Source organism: Thalassophryne amazonica, chromosome 5 (assembly GCF_902500255.1).
Source record: "Thalassophryne amazonica chromosome 5, fThaAma1.1, whole genome shotgun sequence".
Lineage (NCBI taxonomy): Eukaryota > Metazoa > Chordata > Actinopteri > Batrachoidiformes > Batrachoididae > Thalassophryne > Thalassophryne amazonica.
In genome coordinates, this window is record NC_047107.1 from 83,889,956 (window position 1) to 83,907,900 (window position 17,945).

The 17,945-nt window shown below is 42.3% G+C and overlaps 1 protein-coding gene across 1 annotated transcript; it reads left to right on the forward strand.

Annotated features, from left to right (window-relative positions):
- Positions 1-13,239: 13,239 nt before the first annotated feature.
- LOC117509974 (C5a anaphylatoxin chemotactic receptor 1-like) lies at positions 13,240-14,154 on the forward strand. The gene has a single exon (XM_034169582.1). The coding sequence runs from the start codon at positions 13,240-13,242 to the stop codon at positions 14,152-14,154; it is 915 nt and encodes a 304-aa protein (XP_034025473.1).
- The last annotated feature ends 3,791 nt before the right edge of the window (positions 14,155-17,945 follow it).

A 17,945-nucleotide genomic window follows, 5' to 3' on the forward strand; every position in this document is an offset into this window, starting at 1 on the left:
ATGTATCTGAGCAAAAATAATTTAGATTCACTAAATATCTGGGGGAAACTGATTCATATTTGGAAGTCCCAAAAACCAGTTTTATTTGTTGTTATCTATTGTCCACCTGGTCGTTACTGTGAGTTTCTCTGTGAATTTTCAGACCTTTTGTCTGACTTAGTGCTTAGCTCAGATAAGATAATTATAGTGGGTGATTTTAACATCCACACAGATGCTGAGAATGACAGCCTCAACACTGCATTTAATCTATTGTTAGACTCGATTGGCTTTGCTCAAAATGTAAATGAGTCCACCCACCACTTTAATCATACCTTAGATCTTGTTCTGACTTATGGTATGGAAATTGAAGCCTTAACAGTATTCCCTGAAAACCCCCTTCTGTCTGATCATTTCTTAATAACATTTACATTTACTCTGATGGACTACCCAGCAGTGGGGAATAAGTTTCATTACAGTAGAAGTCTTTCAGAAAGCGCTGTAACTAGGTTTAAGGATATGATTCCTTCTTTATGTTCTCCAATGCCATATACAAACACAGGGCAGAGTAGCTACCTAAACTCTGTGAGTGAGATAGATTATCTCGTCAATAGTTTTATATCCTCATTGAGTGTTGTGTGGGCTGCCAGAAGAGGAGGTACTGCTGGCCCACCACCAGAGGGCGCCCTGCCTGAAGTGCGGGCTTCAGGCACAAGAGGGCGCTGCCGCCACGGACACAGCCGGGGGTGACAGCTGTCACTCATTATCTCTTGACAGCTGTCACCCATCTACTCTACATCATCTCACTCCATAAAGACCGGACGTCATCTCCACCTCGCTGCCGAGATATCATCTACCTGTGACGGTAACTTCTCTGCTGTATTCAACTCTGGCAAATAGTCTGAACTCTTTTTGCAGACGTTTTCCTGTGGTGTTGCCTTATTTGGGGAATTGGCTTGGTGTGATCAGCAAAGGCTTCGCTTCACACTCCAACCAGATAAGTGGTTAGACAGGAGCTGCACGAGTGTGTGATTAGAGGTGGAGGTGACTTTCCACCTTCTGACTGTTTTTGTTACTGGGTGTGCACACACCCACATCTCACTGTTTGTGCTCCTCGCCAGCAGTACCAGATCCGACAGTCGGGGACGGTGATCACCTGGGAATTCGGGACTTGGCGGCTCCAGTATTCACCAGGTTCTGTGGCGGTGGAAATCGTGTGGTCCCGGCTCTTCTCAGGACAGACGTCTTCTATCCTCGAGCCTGCCCACACGTCACCTTGGTGTATTGACTGCTATCAGATTCTGTGATTGTCTGTATAATCGTTGTGCACATTCACAACATTAAATTGTTACCTTTTGGCTCATCTATTGACCGTTCATTTGCGCCCCCTGTTGTGGGTCCGTGTCACTACACTTTCCCCAACATTGAGGACAACTTTGGATGCTGTAGCTCCTCTGAAAAAGAGAGCCTTAAATCAGAAGTGCCTGACTCCATGGTATAACACACAAACTCGCAGCTTAAAGCAGATAACCCGTAAGTTGGAGAGGAAATGGTGTCTCACTAATTTAGAAGATCTTCACTTAGCCTGGAAAAAGAGTCTGTTGCTCTATAAAAAAGCCCTCCATAAAGCTAGGACATCTTACTACTCATCACTAATTGAAGAAAATAAGAACAACCCCAGGTTTCTTTTCAGCACTGTAGCTAGGCTGACAAAGAGTGAGAGCTCTATTGAGCCGAGTATTCTTTTAACTAGTAATGACTTCATGACTTTCTTTGCTAATAAAATTTTAACTATTAGAGAAAAAATTACTCATAACTATCCCAAAGACATATCGTTCTCTTTGGCTGCTTTCAGTGATGTCGGTATTTGGTTAGACTCTTTCTCTCCGATTGTTCTGTCTGAGTTATTTTCATTAGTTACTTCCTCCAAACCATCAACATGTCTATTAGACCCCATTCCTACCAGGCTGCTCAAGGAAGCCCTACCATTAATTAATGCTTTGATCTTAAATATGATCAATCTGTCTTTATTAGTTGGCTATGTACCACAGGCTTTTAAGGTGGCAGTAATTAAACTATTACTTAAAAAGCCATCACTTGACCCAGCTATCTTAGCTAATTATAGGCCAATCTCCAACCTTCCTTTTCTCTCAAAAATTCTTGAAAGGGTAGTTGTAAAACAGCTAACTGATCATCTGCAGAGGAATGGTCTATTTGAAGAGTTTCAGTCAGGGTTTGGAATTCATCATAGTACAGAAACAGCATTAGTGAAGGTTACAAATGATCTTCTTATGGCCTCAGACAGTGGACTCATCTCTGTGCTTGTTCTGTTAGACCTCAGTGCTGCTTTTGATACTGTTGACCATAAAATTTTATTACAGAGATTAGAGCATGCCATAGGTATTAAAGGCACTGCACTGCGGTGGTTTGAATCATATTTATCTAATATATTACAATTTGTTCATGTAAATGGGGAATCATCTTCACAGACTAAGGTTAATTATGGAGTTCCACAAGGTTCTGTGCTAGGACCAATTTTATTCACTTTATACATGCTTCCCTTAGGCAGTATTATTAGACAGCATTGCTTAAATTTTCATTGTTACGCAGATGATACCCAGCTTTATCTAAGCCAGAGGACACACACCAATTAGCTAAACTGCAGGATTGTCTTACAGACATAAAGACATGGATGACCTCTAATTTCCTGCTTTTAAACTCACATAAAACTGAAGTTATTGTACTTGGCCCCACAGATCTTAGAAACATGATGTCTAACCAGATCCTTACTCTGGATGGCATTACCCTGACCTCTAGTAATACTGTGAGAAATCTTGGAGTCATTTTTGATCAGGATATGTCATTCAATGTGTTGTGTGGGCCGCTGAAGAGGAGGTACTGCTGGCCCACCACCACCAGAGGGCGCCCTGCCTGGAGTGCGGGCTCCAGGCACCAGAGGGCGCTGCCGCCTCACAGGAGCAGCCAAGGTGACAGCTGTCACCCATTAACCAAAACAGCTGACATCCATCAGCGGAGGGGTATATCAGCTGGACGGCATCTCCACCTCATTGCCGAGATATCACTCTATCAAAGAGGTAACGATCTCAGCCAAACGTGCTATTAACTGAAGCCGTAATACTTGTTGCTTGTTTGTAGGACAGCTGACTACTGGACTGGACATATTTGGATAAGTACTCACCTTCCTAGATTTCCATATTGTTTTTGACGAGAGGTGGAGGTGGTGTCTCCACCCTCCGTGTTGCTGGGTGCAGCCGCACCCACACCTGACTGTTTCTGTTCCTCGCCAGCAGTACCAGATCCGACGAGCGGAGGCAGTGGCCACCTGGGAGTTCGGGACTTGGCGGCTCCAGTATTCCTGGGGTTCGGTGGCAGAGGAAATCGGGTTGGTTCCGGTTCGACTTGGACAGACGTCTCCTATCGTCGAGCCTGCCCACACGACACCGCTGTAATTGGACTCAATCTCAATATTGTAATCGGTTGTGTTTGTTGTGCCTATTTCACAACAGTAAAAACAGTGTTATTTGACTCCTCCATTGTCCGTTCATTTGCGCCCCCTGTTGTGGGTCCGTGTTTCTACACTTTCACAACACAATGCGCATATTAAACAAATATGTAGGACTGCTTTTTTGCATTTGCGCAATATCTCTAAAATTAGAAAGGTCTTGTCTCAGAGTGATGCTGAAAAACTAATTCATGCATTTATTTCCTCTAGGCTGGACTATTGTAATTCATTATTATCAGGTTGTCCTAAAAGTTCCTTGAAAAGCCTTCAGTTAATTCAAAATGCTGCAGCTAGAGTACTGACAGGGACTAGAAGGAGAGAGCATATCTCACCCATATTGGCCTCTCTTCATTGGCTTCCTGTTAATTCTAGAATAGAATTTAAAATTCTTCTTACTTATAAGGTTTTGAATAATCAGGTCCCATCTTATCTTAGGGACCTCATAGTACCATATCACCCAATAGAGCGCTTCGCTGTCAGACTGCAGGCTTACTTGTAGTTCCTAGGGTTTGTAAGAGTAGAATGGGAGGCAGAGCCTTCAGCTTTCAGGCTCCGCTCCTCTGGAACCAGCTCCCAATTCGGATCAGGGAGACAGACACCCTCTCTACTTTTAAGATTAGGCTTAAAACTTTCCTTTTTGCTAAAGCTTATAGTTAGGCCTGGATCAGGTGACCCTGAACCATCCCTTAGTTATGCTGCTATAGACTTAGACTGCTGGGGGGTTCCCATGATGCACTGAGTGTTTCTTTCTCTTTTTGCTCTGTATGCACCACTCTGCATTTAATCATTAGTGATTGATCTCTGCTCCCCTCCACAGCATGTCTTTTTCCTGGTTCTCTCCCTCAGCCCCAACCAGTCCCAGCAGAAGACTGCCCCTCCCTGAGCCTGGTTCTGCTGGAGGTTTCTTCCTGTTAAAAGGGAGTTTTTCCTTCCCACTGTCGCCAAGTGCTTGCTCACTGTGGGTTGTTTTGACCGTTGGGGTTTTTCCGTAATTATTGTATGGCTTTGCCTTACAATATAAAGCACCTTGGGGCAGCTGTTTGTTGTGATTTGGTGCTATATAAATAAAACTGATTTGATTTGATATTTACTGATAGTCTAGGTGAAACTGCGTTATATTTATTAATTATATGGGTGAAATTGATTTACATTTACTAAATATCTGCATAAAAATTATTTGGATTAAATAAATAACAAATTATATCAACTCATATTCTAGCACAAAAGTAAGTAAGTTTTTTTTTTTTTCCAGTGTATATGCACAGCTCTGTGTGTCTTTCTGGGCCTCAGCCAAGTTGAAAACATGTTTTCTGTTGCTGAGCATATTTTAAATTATTTTACACTGTAAACTGTTGGGAAGGTGTCGTAGCACGGACCCACAACAGGGGGCGCTAAAGAACGGACAATGAATAAGCCAAAAAGTAACAATTTAATGTTGTGACAACACACAACTAAACACACAAAATTTGTAAAGTCAATTAACACCAGGTGACGTGTGGGCAGGCTCGAAGATAGAAGACCCCCGACGAGAGAGAAGCCGCGTCCCACACGGCTTCCACCACCAACGGTCTGAAGAACACCGGAGCCGCCAAGTCCCGCGTCCCCAGGTGGCCTGTTGTGTGTGGGCCGCCAGAAGAGGATGTACTGCTGGCCCACCACCAAAGGGCGCCCTGCCTGAAGTGCGGGCTTCAGGCACGAGAGGGCGCTGCCGCCACGGACACAGCCGGGAGTGACAGCTGTCACTCATTAATTCCTGACAGCTGTCACACATTCTTCATCATCGCACTCCATAAAGACCAGACGTCATCTCCACCTCATTGCCGAGATATCATACTTCATTGGAGGTAATACTCTCAGCCTTTTTGTGAGATTTATAAATCTGTTATTGTGAGTGTTTGCAGGAGAACCGGTCGTTTTTGCGGAGGCTGTGCAAGACGGCGCTCCTTTTCATCTGAGACCGCTGCAACATATTGAGTGAGAGGTGGAGGTGGCATTCCCACCGCTGTTGTTACTGGGTGTACACACACCCACACTTGACTGTCTTTGTTCTTCGCCAGCAGTACCAGATCCGACAGTCGGGGACGGTGATCACCTGGGAATTCGGGACTTGGCGGCTCCAGTATTCACCAGGTTCTGTGGGGGCGGAAATCGTGTGGTTCCGGCTCTTCTCAGGACAGACGTCTTCTATCCTCGAGCCTGCCCACACGTCACCTTTGTAATTTAACTGTAATTATATTCTGAGATTGTCTGTATGTTCGTTGTGCACGTTTCACAACATTAAATTGTTACCTTTTGGCTCATCTATTGACCGTTCATTTGCGCCCCCTGTTGTGGGTCCGTGTCACTACACTTTCACAACAGTGGCCTCTGTCTTCGGCTGTCGACCCTGGTACTGCTGGCAGAAAGCAGAGACAAGATGAATGAGTGTGAGTCCACACACTCAGTAGTCCACAGTCTGTACACAGTTAGGAGGGAGCACCTCCACCTCCAATCACACACTCGTGCAGCTCCTGATTAACCAGTTATCTGTTTTGGGGTGTGAGGCGAAGCCGTCGCTGTCACACCAAACGCCAATTCCGCAGATAAGAAAACCCTCCAGGTTCAGATTATTACACAAAGTGTCAGTCAGCAGAGAAATTACCTCTTGGTAGTCGATTTCTCAGCGGGGAGGTGGAGTTACAGTCCGGCTTATGTATTGGTGTAGATGAGTGACAGCTGGTGCGATGAGTGACAGCTGTCACTTCCCCTGGGTCTGGTGCCCTCTCCTGCTTGGAGCCCGCACTCCAAGCAGGGCGCCCTCTGGTGGTGGTGGGCCAGCAGTACCTCCTCTTCAGCGGCCCACATAACATAAACCCAGATAAATTCAATTTACTTGAAAAAAATCAGTATACCAGATAGAACATCAATCCGTCCGCACGTCTTTCATTAAAAAATCTTTAACAGTGGAATATCCGGATAAAATGCTGAAACCGACTTCTTCTGAAACTTCTCTGTTCTCTCACGACGTCCTGGATCAATAGAGCCTGAAATGTGGAGGTTTTCAGCTTGAAACAGGCTGACAACGGCGCCTGGGAGTGCTGCGCGACGTCCCACTGCGTGGGAAGTCCTTAAAGCGACAGTATCACCTCAAAATCTCTCATCAGCCGTTAAAATTTTCACCGAAAACCAGCTTAATTTTTCGAACCGTGTCCACTTCGATGTGCCTCACAGGTTTAGAAAAAAGTTTGATCAAACAAAGCGTCAGTCTCTCAGCAACTTCTCAGACAAAGGAATTCCAACGAGGGGCTGGACGACTCCTCCCACAAGGAGTGCTCACAGGCGAATGACGTCACCGACAGGCGTGGAAAAACTCACGCATGCGCACGAGGGTTCAAGCATGTCTGACGTAAAAACATATGAATGAAATCCATATAGTTTTTGAAAAAAAATAAAAAGGACCATTACTTTATTGACAGACCTGTTATGTGTCGACGCGGGTTGAGGAGCGGACCTGCGTCTGACGGAACCCAGCGCTAAAACAACCAGAAAGCGGTTCCAATAACAAAACAATTTATTTTCCCCCTTTGGTGCATAACAAAGTGTACAAACAAAAACTGCGTCGGTCTGGCGGAGTGAAGGACGGCACGTTCTCCAGCGCCAAAAAGGATCGAAGCCCGGCGCTTCTGGACCCACGTTCACCGCCAAACACCCCCCAGGTGGACACGACAAACCGACTCTGTGAAGGATAGAAAAGGTGAGGTAAGTCAGCAGCTACAACTAATATCCTTCAAAAGGCACACACTATCAGCAACACATTCAGGTCCGAATTCAAGCTTTATGTAAATGAGCAGCTTCTCACAACAGGTGGAAGATCATCAGTCCGCATGCCACGGCAGTGAGAAGCGAGCTGCACAACTCTCATCAAAGTTCGTATACTGCGTAACAAAATACCAAGTTACTGTTAACAATTATTCAGATAATCAATCACCTCTGATGTGTGCTGACAGCATGTGTCCCTCACCCTTCCTCCTTCACAGGCACGATGTGTCAAACCCAGGCGCGTTCCTCAGCATCTCACAAACGAACATCACAAGGTCGAGTTCCTGGCAATTCTGCTTGAATCACACATGACTTAAATGCAGAATGCCATCTCATTATCTGCTTCAGCTGAAAGTCTTTAAGGTTGCATGTGAGCACCATCCACAGGTGCTGCACATCATGTTGATGAGGGTGAAGGACTCTTCTGCCAGCACCTTCTCCACAGACAATAAATCAGTTTGCATACCACCTGGAGAGCAAAGAAAAGAAAAGAACACCAAAATGTCCAGCCACACCCCCCAACACACAACAAGACCTGTATAACACCCCATCAAATATTTAAGTTGAATGTGCTTAGGTTTTCATGACACATGACTTAAACTTTTCAAGGTCAAGGTCAAGGTCAACTTTATTGTCCCATTAGGGAAATCTGTCTTACGTGTTTTTTAAGGCAACTGGTTTCCTAATTTTTTTATATCAATTGACCACGGAGGCGCTTTTCATCATGGCTTAATTTTGCTGTTTATCCCTCTTCTCCTAAATCGAACCCAACCCAGTGTGCTCCTGCTACGAACTCATAGATTAAATGACTTTTCGTAATGCCATCACGAACTGCCGTGAGACTGGGTTGGTCATACAGTGTAATGAAATGCAGTTCTAAATTTTAATTTGTTGTTATGGATGTGAAGATTTGTGCTACAATCGTGTATTATTGACAGTTTTTTTTTTTCTGCTCCTGAAGACGGCACACTACCAGTCAAAAGTTTGGTCACACTTTTCCATTTTTACTGGTGCTGTAAGGTCATAATTACTATTTATTTATTATTTATTTTTCACATGCGTAGAGAGAGTCTAACGTTAATACATACGAGAAAAATCCGTCTGACGTCGCGTGGGAAGTGGCTTATGCCAACCCGCTATAAAATCGATACATAAACGAAAGCGCGCTCTTGGAACGATGCGCATCTCCAACGGCACAGGCTTTGTGAGCGGAGGCGTTCCTCCATCGGTGGACTTCGACAGTCCTGAAGATTACTTCATTTTTATTTTTCATCTTTTATTCGCTACATGTGCGTTTCTTTTCCCCGGCTCGGTGGTCGTCGGTATCTCGGCCACCTATAACACTTGCAAAATATTGTTCAAATTAATTTAGTAAAATACAGCAGCCTTTGCGTCAATTAATCACAACTCTCCGACTGTTTTGAAGTGCCTGATGTGGCACCACAGGAATTTGTGTAAAGTACATTTTATCAATGATTTTTTCTCTTCTTATATATATTGTTATATTGCAGCCTGCGAGAGAAAAGTTGAGAAATTGATTCCCAGCTTCTCAAAAAAAAAAAAAAAAAAAAAAAAAAAGTCGCCAGAATATAATGAATTGAGTTAAGGGTTTATTTCTGTGTTAACTCAGAGGGAAAAATAAAGAGGTGGTTTCTCAAAACGTTTCAAGTAAACGTGTTAGATTTTCAGTGTTTGTAATCGACGAGGTGTGAACAAAATATCCATGATTTTGACTGTTTGCTTATTAGTGTTTTTTGTAACGGTGCTACCGCTTCGATCACGAACAGGGTGGATCAGGACCACAGACAGCGCCACCTACTGTTCCGGAAATGACCAATAAATGTGGAGGTAACGAACGGTTATTTCTGTTCACAACTGACACGTCTACACGTTTCATTTTGTTTCCTACGCAGTGGGATCGAGTTTGTAATGATTTAAATATGGGAAAATGTGATGTCCCTGATGGTCTCTTCAGTAAAATAGCTTTTTAAAAAGTACACTCAACAAAAATATAAACGCAACACTTTTGGTTTTGCTCCCATTTTGTATGAGATGAACTCAAAGATCTAAAACTTTTTTCACATACACAATATCACCATTTCCCTCAAATATTGTTCACAAACCAGTCTAAATCTGTGATAGTGAGCACTTCTCCTTTGCTGAGATAATCCATCCCACCTCACAGGTGTGCCATACCAAGATGCTGATTAGTGCCTTAGACTGCCCACAATAAAAGGCCACTCTGAAAGGTGCAGTTTTGTTTTATTGGGGGGGGATACCAGTCAGTATCTGGTGTGACCACCATTTGCCTCATGCAGTGCAACTCATCTCCTTCGCATAGTTGATCAGGTTGTCAATTGTGGCCTGTGGAATGTTGGTCCACTCCTCTTCAATGACTGTGCGAAGTTGCTGGATATTGGCAGGAACTGGTACACGCTGTCGTATACGCGGTCCAGAGCATCCCAAACATGCTCAATGGGTGACATGTCCGGTGAGTATGCCGGCCATGCAAGAACTGGGACATTTTCAGCTTCCAAGAATTGTGTACAGATCCTTGCAACATGGGGCCGTGCATTATCCTGCTGCAACATGAGGTGATGTTCTTGGATGTATGGCACAACAATGGGCCTCAGGATCTCGTCACGGTATCTCTGTGCATTCAAAATGCCATCAATAAAATGCACCTGTGTTCTTCGTCCATAACAGACGCCTGCCCATACCATAACCCCACCGCCACCATGGGCCACTCGATCCACAACATTGACATCAGAAAACCGCTCACCCACACAACATCACATACGCTGTCTGCCATCTGCCCTGGACAGTGTGAATTCATCCATGAAGAGAACACCTCTCCAACGTGGCAAACGCCAGTGAATGTGAGCATTTGCCCACTCAAGTTGGTTACGACGACGAACTGGAGTCAGGTCGAGACCCCGATGAGGACGACGAGCACGCAGATGAGCTTCCCTGAGATGGTTTCTGACAGTTTGTGCAGAAATTCTTTGGTTATGCAAACCGATTGTTTCAGCAGCTGTCCGAGTGGCTGGTCTCAGACAATCTTGGAGGTGAACATGCTGGATGTGGAGGTCCTGGGCTGGTGTGGTTACACGTGGTCTGCGGTTGTGAGGCTGGTTGGATGTACTGCCAAATTCTCTGAAACGCCTTTGGAGACGGCTTATGGTAGAGAAATGAACATTCAATACACGAGCAACAGCTCTGGTTGACATTCCTGCTGTCAGCATGCCAATTGCACGCTCCCTCAAATCTTGCGACATCTGTGGCATTGTGCTGTGTGATAAAACTGCACCTTTCAGAGTGGCCTTTTATTGTGGGCAGTCTAAGGCACACCTGTGCACTAATCATGGTGTCTAATCAGCATCTTGATATGGCACACCTGAAGGGTGGGATGGATTGTCTCAGCAAAGGAGAAGTGCTCACTATCACAGATTTAGACTGGTTTGTGAACAATATTTGAGGGAAATGGTGATATTGTGTATGTGGAAAAAGTTTTAGATCTTTGAGTTCATCTCATACAAAATGGGAGCAAAACCAAAAGTGTTGCGTTTATATTTTTGTTGAGTGTATGTAATAAGTGCCATTTTTCATAGTAGACATTATTTTTGCTCGTGAATTTGTAATGAAATCGTGCCAGCTGCAAGCCTGCTCTTAATCCTGCTGATTAACTGCAAAATGCAACAGCAAAAGCATTTGTTTGTCCTTCTCCTGCTGGTAAGTTTGAAATAAAGTTCAGTTTATTAATTGTCAAAACATGACAATCATGAAAAAAACCCGTCATGAAATTAGTAAAATTTTCGTGACGGGAGAATGAAAAAAAGTGAGACTGGGCTGGCAATTTGCACTGAAACAATATTGCCAATTAGCTCTGGTGTCACATATAACACTATTAGAGGAGTTGTTTTTTTTTTAAATTGATGTCATGAAAAATGGTAGAAAAATATGTCCCTAAAATAAATAACACAAACAGCAAAATAAAACACACGAAATGTGATACAGAATTTACAAACATTAGCAAAATAGAATGACGAAAAACAAAAAAAACAAACATTAACAAACAACAAAAAAAGGGCTTCTTTTAAACTGGAATGAAATCAAAATGTGTTTTTTAAACTGTCGTGGGATAAAATACACATTAACAACACATTTTTAATTATCATTCAAAGGCACAAACTGAACAAAATGTAAGGCAACATTAAAAGAATTTAACAGAGGAAATAACAATAATTAACAATGCTTAAACGAAAATTAAAGTTTCCAAACTATTTAAGCGAGAGACATGGTCAGACTTTTAAATTATGCCGATACTTTACATTTTGGCATTCATAAAAATAATTAATTGGACTTTAAGCTCTTGTTTAAGTTTTAAGAAAGATGATACTTTCGAATAATAAATCACAAATTGGTGATTTGAATGCAATGTATACTTTATAACTCTTATTGGACTTTACTTTTTCCACATTTTGTTATGTTACAGCCAGATATGGGACGAAGTCACCAGCAAGTCATTCTCAAGTCATGAATCGGCAAGGCTCAGGTCAAGTCTCAAGTCATAATGACCACCAATTCTTTGCAAGCTGACTTGAGATTTGCTGATTTATGACTTGAGAATGACTTTGTCCCACCTCTGGTTACAGCCTTATTCCAAAATGGCGTAAATTATTTATTTATTTATTTTCCCTCAAAATTTGACTCACAACACCCCATAATGACAATGTGAAAAGTTTTTTTTTTTTGCAAATTTATTAAAAATAAAAAACTAAGAAATCACATGTAAATAAGTATTCACACCATTTGTTCAATAATTTATTGATGCACCTTTGGCAGTGACAGCCTCATGTCTTCTTGAATATGATGTCACAAGCTTGGTGCACCTATCTTTGGGCAGTTTTTGTCATTCCTCTTTGCAGCACCTCTCAAGCTCCATCAGGTTGGATGGAGAGCATCAGTGGACAGACATTTTCAGATCTCTCCAGAGATGTTCAATCGGATTCAAGGCTCTGGTTGGGCCACTCAAGGACATTCACAGAGTTGTTTTGAAGCCACTCCTTTGATATCTTGGCTGTGTGCTTAGGGTCATTGTCCTGCTGAAAGATGAACCGTCACCCCAGTCTGAGGTCAAGAGCGCTCTGGAGCAGGTTTTCATCAAGGATGTCTCTGTAGATTGCTGCATTCATCTTTAGCTCAATCCTGACTAGTTTCCCAGTTCCTGCCTCTGAAAAACATCTACTGAGCATGATGCTGCCACCACCATGCTTCACTGTAGTAATGGTGCGAATACGACGCCTGGCATTCACACCAAAGACTTCAATCTTTGTCTCATCAGACCAGAGAATTTTGTTTATCTTTTCTGTAACAGAAACAATAGTATAAACATCACACATTACAATACAGTACTGAGAGAATGTGTGTGTGTGTGTGTGTGTGTTGTGTGAATACGTTTGTATCATTCGTGTTAGAACCATGAGATGTGTGATGAAATTAGGAGTTGCTTCAGTGCCCCATGGCCCCAACGCCACATAAGGGCCCCCGGCCACACAGACACTGGACACGGCGGGTGGCCCACATCAAATGTTGTTCCCAATAGTGTGAATATTACACAGCAGGAGTGGACACACGAGGTGAGGACAGGAGGCCAGAGGTCAGCACCGTGCACCATCAGGAAACCTAGACCAGTGTGGCGGTGCATTTTAGTCATAATTTTATTATTAGTAGTATTAGTAGTAGTAGTAGTAGTAGTAGTAGTAGTACTACAGCATCACATAAAATAATGAGGTTAAAAAAAAACTTATTCCGGCTGTTCTTTAAACTTGCATAATTTTAACAGTAATTTCTGGGGAAAGGCTGGAGACGACACAAACTCCGCCTCCAGCTGACGCACGTATTAAACGCCGTCTGGCGCTTGGACATTTGCGCATAAAACGATGCGCCTCTCCAACGGCACAGGCTTTGTGAGCGGAGGCGTTCCTCCATCGGTGGACTTCGACAGTCCCGAAGATTACTTCATTTTTATTTTTCATCTTTTATTCGCTACATGTGCGTTTCTTTTCGCCGGCTCGGTGGTCGTCGGTATCTCGGCCACCAGAGCTCTGCGTCTCCAAAACCGCTTCATTTTCATGCTGAACACCAGCATCGCCGACACGATGATTGGATTGTCGGTCTATTATCTCGGTCTGTTTGACGTCCAGGAGGGATATCCATCGAGAAACAGCACGCATCACGTTTTGCCTGCACTTCTCGCCATCAATCTCTTAGTATTTTTATTCGCGCAGTTTGATCGATATTTTGCCGTGTGCCATCCGTTCCTCTACGCGCGCTTCTTCAGCCGGCAGCTGGTGATCGCTGTTAATATTTACTGCTGGATGCACAGTTACGGTTTCGTGCTCGTGCTGAATTTCCTGCCGCTTTCCAAATCACTCCAGCTGTACGGGTTCAGTGTGGTTGTGTTACAGTTCGTCGTGCTCACCAAAGTGGTGATGACCGTGAAGCTGTACCTTGTTGCCAGATACCAGGTGGACAGAGAGCCGCCGAGCGCAGACAAAGAAAACAAGAAAGAATCACTGAGAATCATCATTTTTGTTGTGGTCAGCTTCTTGGTGTTGTGGAGCCCCTCGTTTGTTAACATCATCCTCAGACTGCTCTTTAGAAGAGGACTGACTTTCAGAAACGAGGCCACCAATCCGTTCGCCATCATGGCGCGTTTGAACGCCGTGTGCACTCCTGCAGTGTACATGCGGGGGAGCCCGGCCCTGAGAGAGGCCGTGATTAGGACAGTGTGGGCCAGAGTGTGTCCACCGTGGAGGAGGATTGAAATTAGCGGCCAGACAAAGAAAGTTTGAGAACAAACTGCAAGAAACGCAGGCAAACTGCTAAATTCTGTTGAGGCCTTTGTTTTTTTTTGGGGGGGGGTTTGTGGGTTTTTTTTAACGCCTTGACCTAGAAAAGTTCTGTAACAAAAAGACACTGTTGCCTCGTCGCAAGAAGGTCCTGGGATCGCTTCTCACCTACTCCTTTCTGTGTGGAGTTTGCATGTTCTTGGTTTGCGTGGGTTCTCTCCGACTGTTTCAGCTCCCACTTCCAAAGAAGGGAGAATGTGTGTGTCGGTCCGGTAGACTGAGGTTCTGTCCGGGGTGCAGCCCACCTCTCACCCGGTGACCCCTGGACAGGATCCATCTCTCCCGTAACGATTAATTGGAATAATACGAAATTAATGAATTGTTGTTGTTGCAGATGTAATAACACCTGCAAAATATTGTTCAAATTAATTTAGTAAAATACAGCAGCCTTTGCGTCAATTAATCACAACTCTCCGACTGTTTTAAAGTGCCTGATGTGGCACCACAGGAATTTTTGTGAAGTAAATTTTATGATTGATTTTTTCTCTTCTTATATATATTGTTATATTGCAACCTGCAAGAGAAAAGTTGAGAAACTGATTCCCAGCTTCCAGTGAATGCAATACGCTTCCGTACGTTTCAAGTAAACTTGTTAGATTTTCAGTGTTTGTAATCGACGAGGTGTGAACAAACCATAACCATAAACAGTCATGATTTTGACTGTTTGCTTATTAGTGTTTTTTGTAACGGTGTTACCGCTTCGATCACGAACAGGGTGGATCAGGACCATGGACAGCGCCACCTAATGTTCCGGAACTGACCAATAAATGTGGAGGTAACCGAACGGTTATTTCTGTTCACAACTGACACGTCTACACGTTTCATTTTGTTTCCTAAATTCAAAAATTTAAATTCAAATTTATTAATTTATATAGCGCCAATTCACGACGAAATCGTCTCAAGGCGCTTCACACAACATAAAACAACAAAAACTGAATTAAAAATTTAAAACACAATAAAAAGACGAGCATAAAAGAATACAAGAATAAAAACACATCATAACACTAATGATAAAACAGGGAAAACAAATGAGTCTTATGACTTAAAAGTCTCCACAGTATCAGACTGCCGAATGTGTGCCGGGAGATCGTTCCACAGAGCTGGGGCACGGTAGGAGAAAGCTCTGTGACCGGCAGACTTTTTATTCACCCTGGGAACACACAAAAGTCCTGCACCCTGTGAACGCAGGGCCCGAGCTGGTACATAGGGGCTTACCAGGTCAGCCAGATAGGAAGGTGCAAGTCCATGAACAATTTTATAAACTAATAACAGTACTTTAAAATCCGATTTTGCAGCAACTGGAAGCCAGTGCAGGGACGCCAAAACGGGCGTAATGTCGTCAAACTTTCTGCTTTGTGTCGAAAGTCAGGCAGCAGCGTTTTGAACCAGTTGAAGACCCCTAATCCTGGACTGCGGTAAGCCAGAAAATAGAGCATTACAATAGTCCAATCTAGAAGAGACAAATGCATGAATCAAAGTCTCAGCATCAGCCATAGACAGGATGGGACGAATCTTCGCTATATTTCCCAAATGGGATCGAGTTTGTAATGATTTAAATACGGGAAAATGTGATGTCCCTGTTTCGATGGTCTCTTCAATAAAATAGCTTTTTAAAAAGTATCTAATAAGTGCCATTTTTCATAGTAGACATTTTTTTTTACTCGTGAATTTGTAATGAAATCGTGTCAGCTGCAAGACTGCTTTTAATCCTGCCGATTAACTGCAAAATGCAACAGAAAAAGCATTTGTTTGTCCTTCTGCTGGTAAGTTTGAAATAAAGGTCAGTTTATTAATTGTCAAACCATGACAATCATGAAAATGCATTCATCAGCATCTTTTACTCATAATAATAATAATAATAATAATTATTATTATTATTAAATATACATTAATCTATTGGTTCATGATATTGTCACGAAAAGCGCAACATTTTCGTCACAACAGTACAAATTCATTCTAATACATACACTCTTAGGCATAAAATGTTGAATTTAATTGATAAAGTTAAGGTAACTTTTTCCACATAACATTGTTAATTAAGTGCAAAACAACATTGTAGTTGAAATTAATTAAATCTAATGAAACATTATTACTTAAATCCCAATATTGCTTTGCACTTAATTGACAAAGTTATGTGGAAAAAGTTACCTTAACTTTATCATTGGCTGCCCTCTCCCCTCCCTGATGGACATTTACAGCTTCCGCTGCCTTAGCAGAGCCCTAAACATCACTAAAGACAGCTCCCACCCTGGCTTTGAACTGTTTGACCTGATGCCCTCAGGGAGGCGCTACAGGTGTATTAAGACCAGAACAAAGACTCAACAACAGTTTCTTTCCCAAAGCGGTAACCATCCTGAATTCCCGCATACATTGACTATAATTTGCAACATTCCACAATGTGCAGTATTTATAATTTTTAATAATGTATATAATAACATACTTATTCTGCAATGTACATACCATCCAGGACCGTGCACCTTACCACCTTACCTTCTAATGTTTACATATATATATATATATATATATATATATATATATAGAGAGATATATATAGATAGATAGATAGATAGATAGATAGATAGATAGATAGATAGATAGATAGATAGATAGATAGATAGATAGATAGATAGATAGATAGATAGATAGATAGATAGATAGATAGATAGATAGATATTTGATACATATTATTTGATATCGCTGCTTTTCTTCTCACTTGCCTGCACTGATTTTGGAGTTGGCTTTTAATCTCGTTGTACATCGTATAATGACAATAAAAGGCATTCTATTCTATTCTATCAATTAAATTCAACATTTTATTTCTTACAGTGAATAATTAACAATGCTTAATCGAAAATTAAAGTTTCCAAACTATTTCAGCGAGAGACATGGTCAGACCTTTAAATTATGCCCGATACTTTACATTTTGGCATTCATAAAAATAATGAATTGGACTTTAAGCTCTTGTTTAAGTTTTAAGAAAGATGATACTTTCGAATAATAAATCACAAATTGGTGATTTGAATGCAATGTATACTTTGTAACGGTTATTGTTCAAATGTGATTTAAAAATAAAGCACTAACAATGACTAAATTTACATAAAAAGTTTTTCTTAAGTTTCATATGAATAGTTTGAAGTAGTTTTACAAAATAGTTTTATGAACGCTAAACTATAATTTAATACAGGACACAAATCATTTGAAAGGGGATGTACGAGAACAGATACAACAATAACACGTAATCTAAAAGCAGTGATATTGTTTTTAACCAGGGAACACAGTGCATCCAAAAAGTATTCAAAGCAAGACGTGGGACGAAGTCACCAGCAAGTCATTCTCAAGTCATGAATCGACAAGTCTCAGGTCAAGTCTCAAGTCACAATGACCACCAATTCTTTGCAAGCTGACTTGAGATTTGCCGATTTATGACTTCAGAATGACTTCGTCCCATCAGCCTTATTGCAAAATGGAGTAAATTCGTTTTCCCTCAAAATTTTACTCACAACACCCCATAATGACAACATGAAAGGTTTTTTTTTTCAGATCTCTCCAGAGATGTTCAATCGGATTCAGGTCTGGGCTCTGGTTGGGCCACTCAAGGACATTCACAGAGTTGTTTTGAAGCCACTCTTTTGATATCTTGGCTGTGTGCTTAGGGTCATTGTCCTGCTGAAAGATGAACCGTCACCCCAGTCTGAGGTCAAGAGCGGTCTGGAGCAGGTTTTCATCCAGGATGT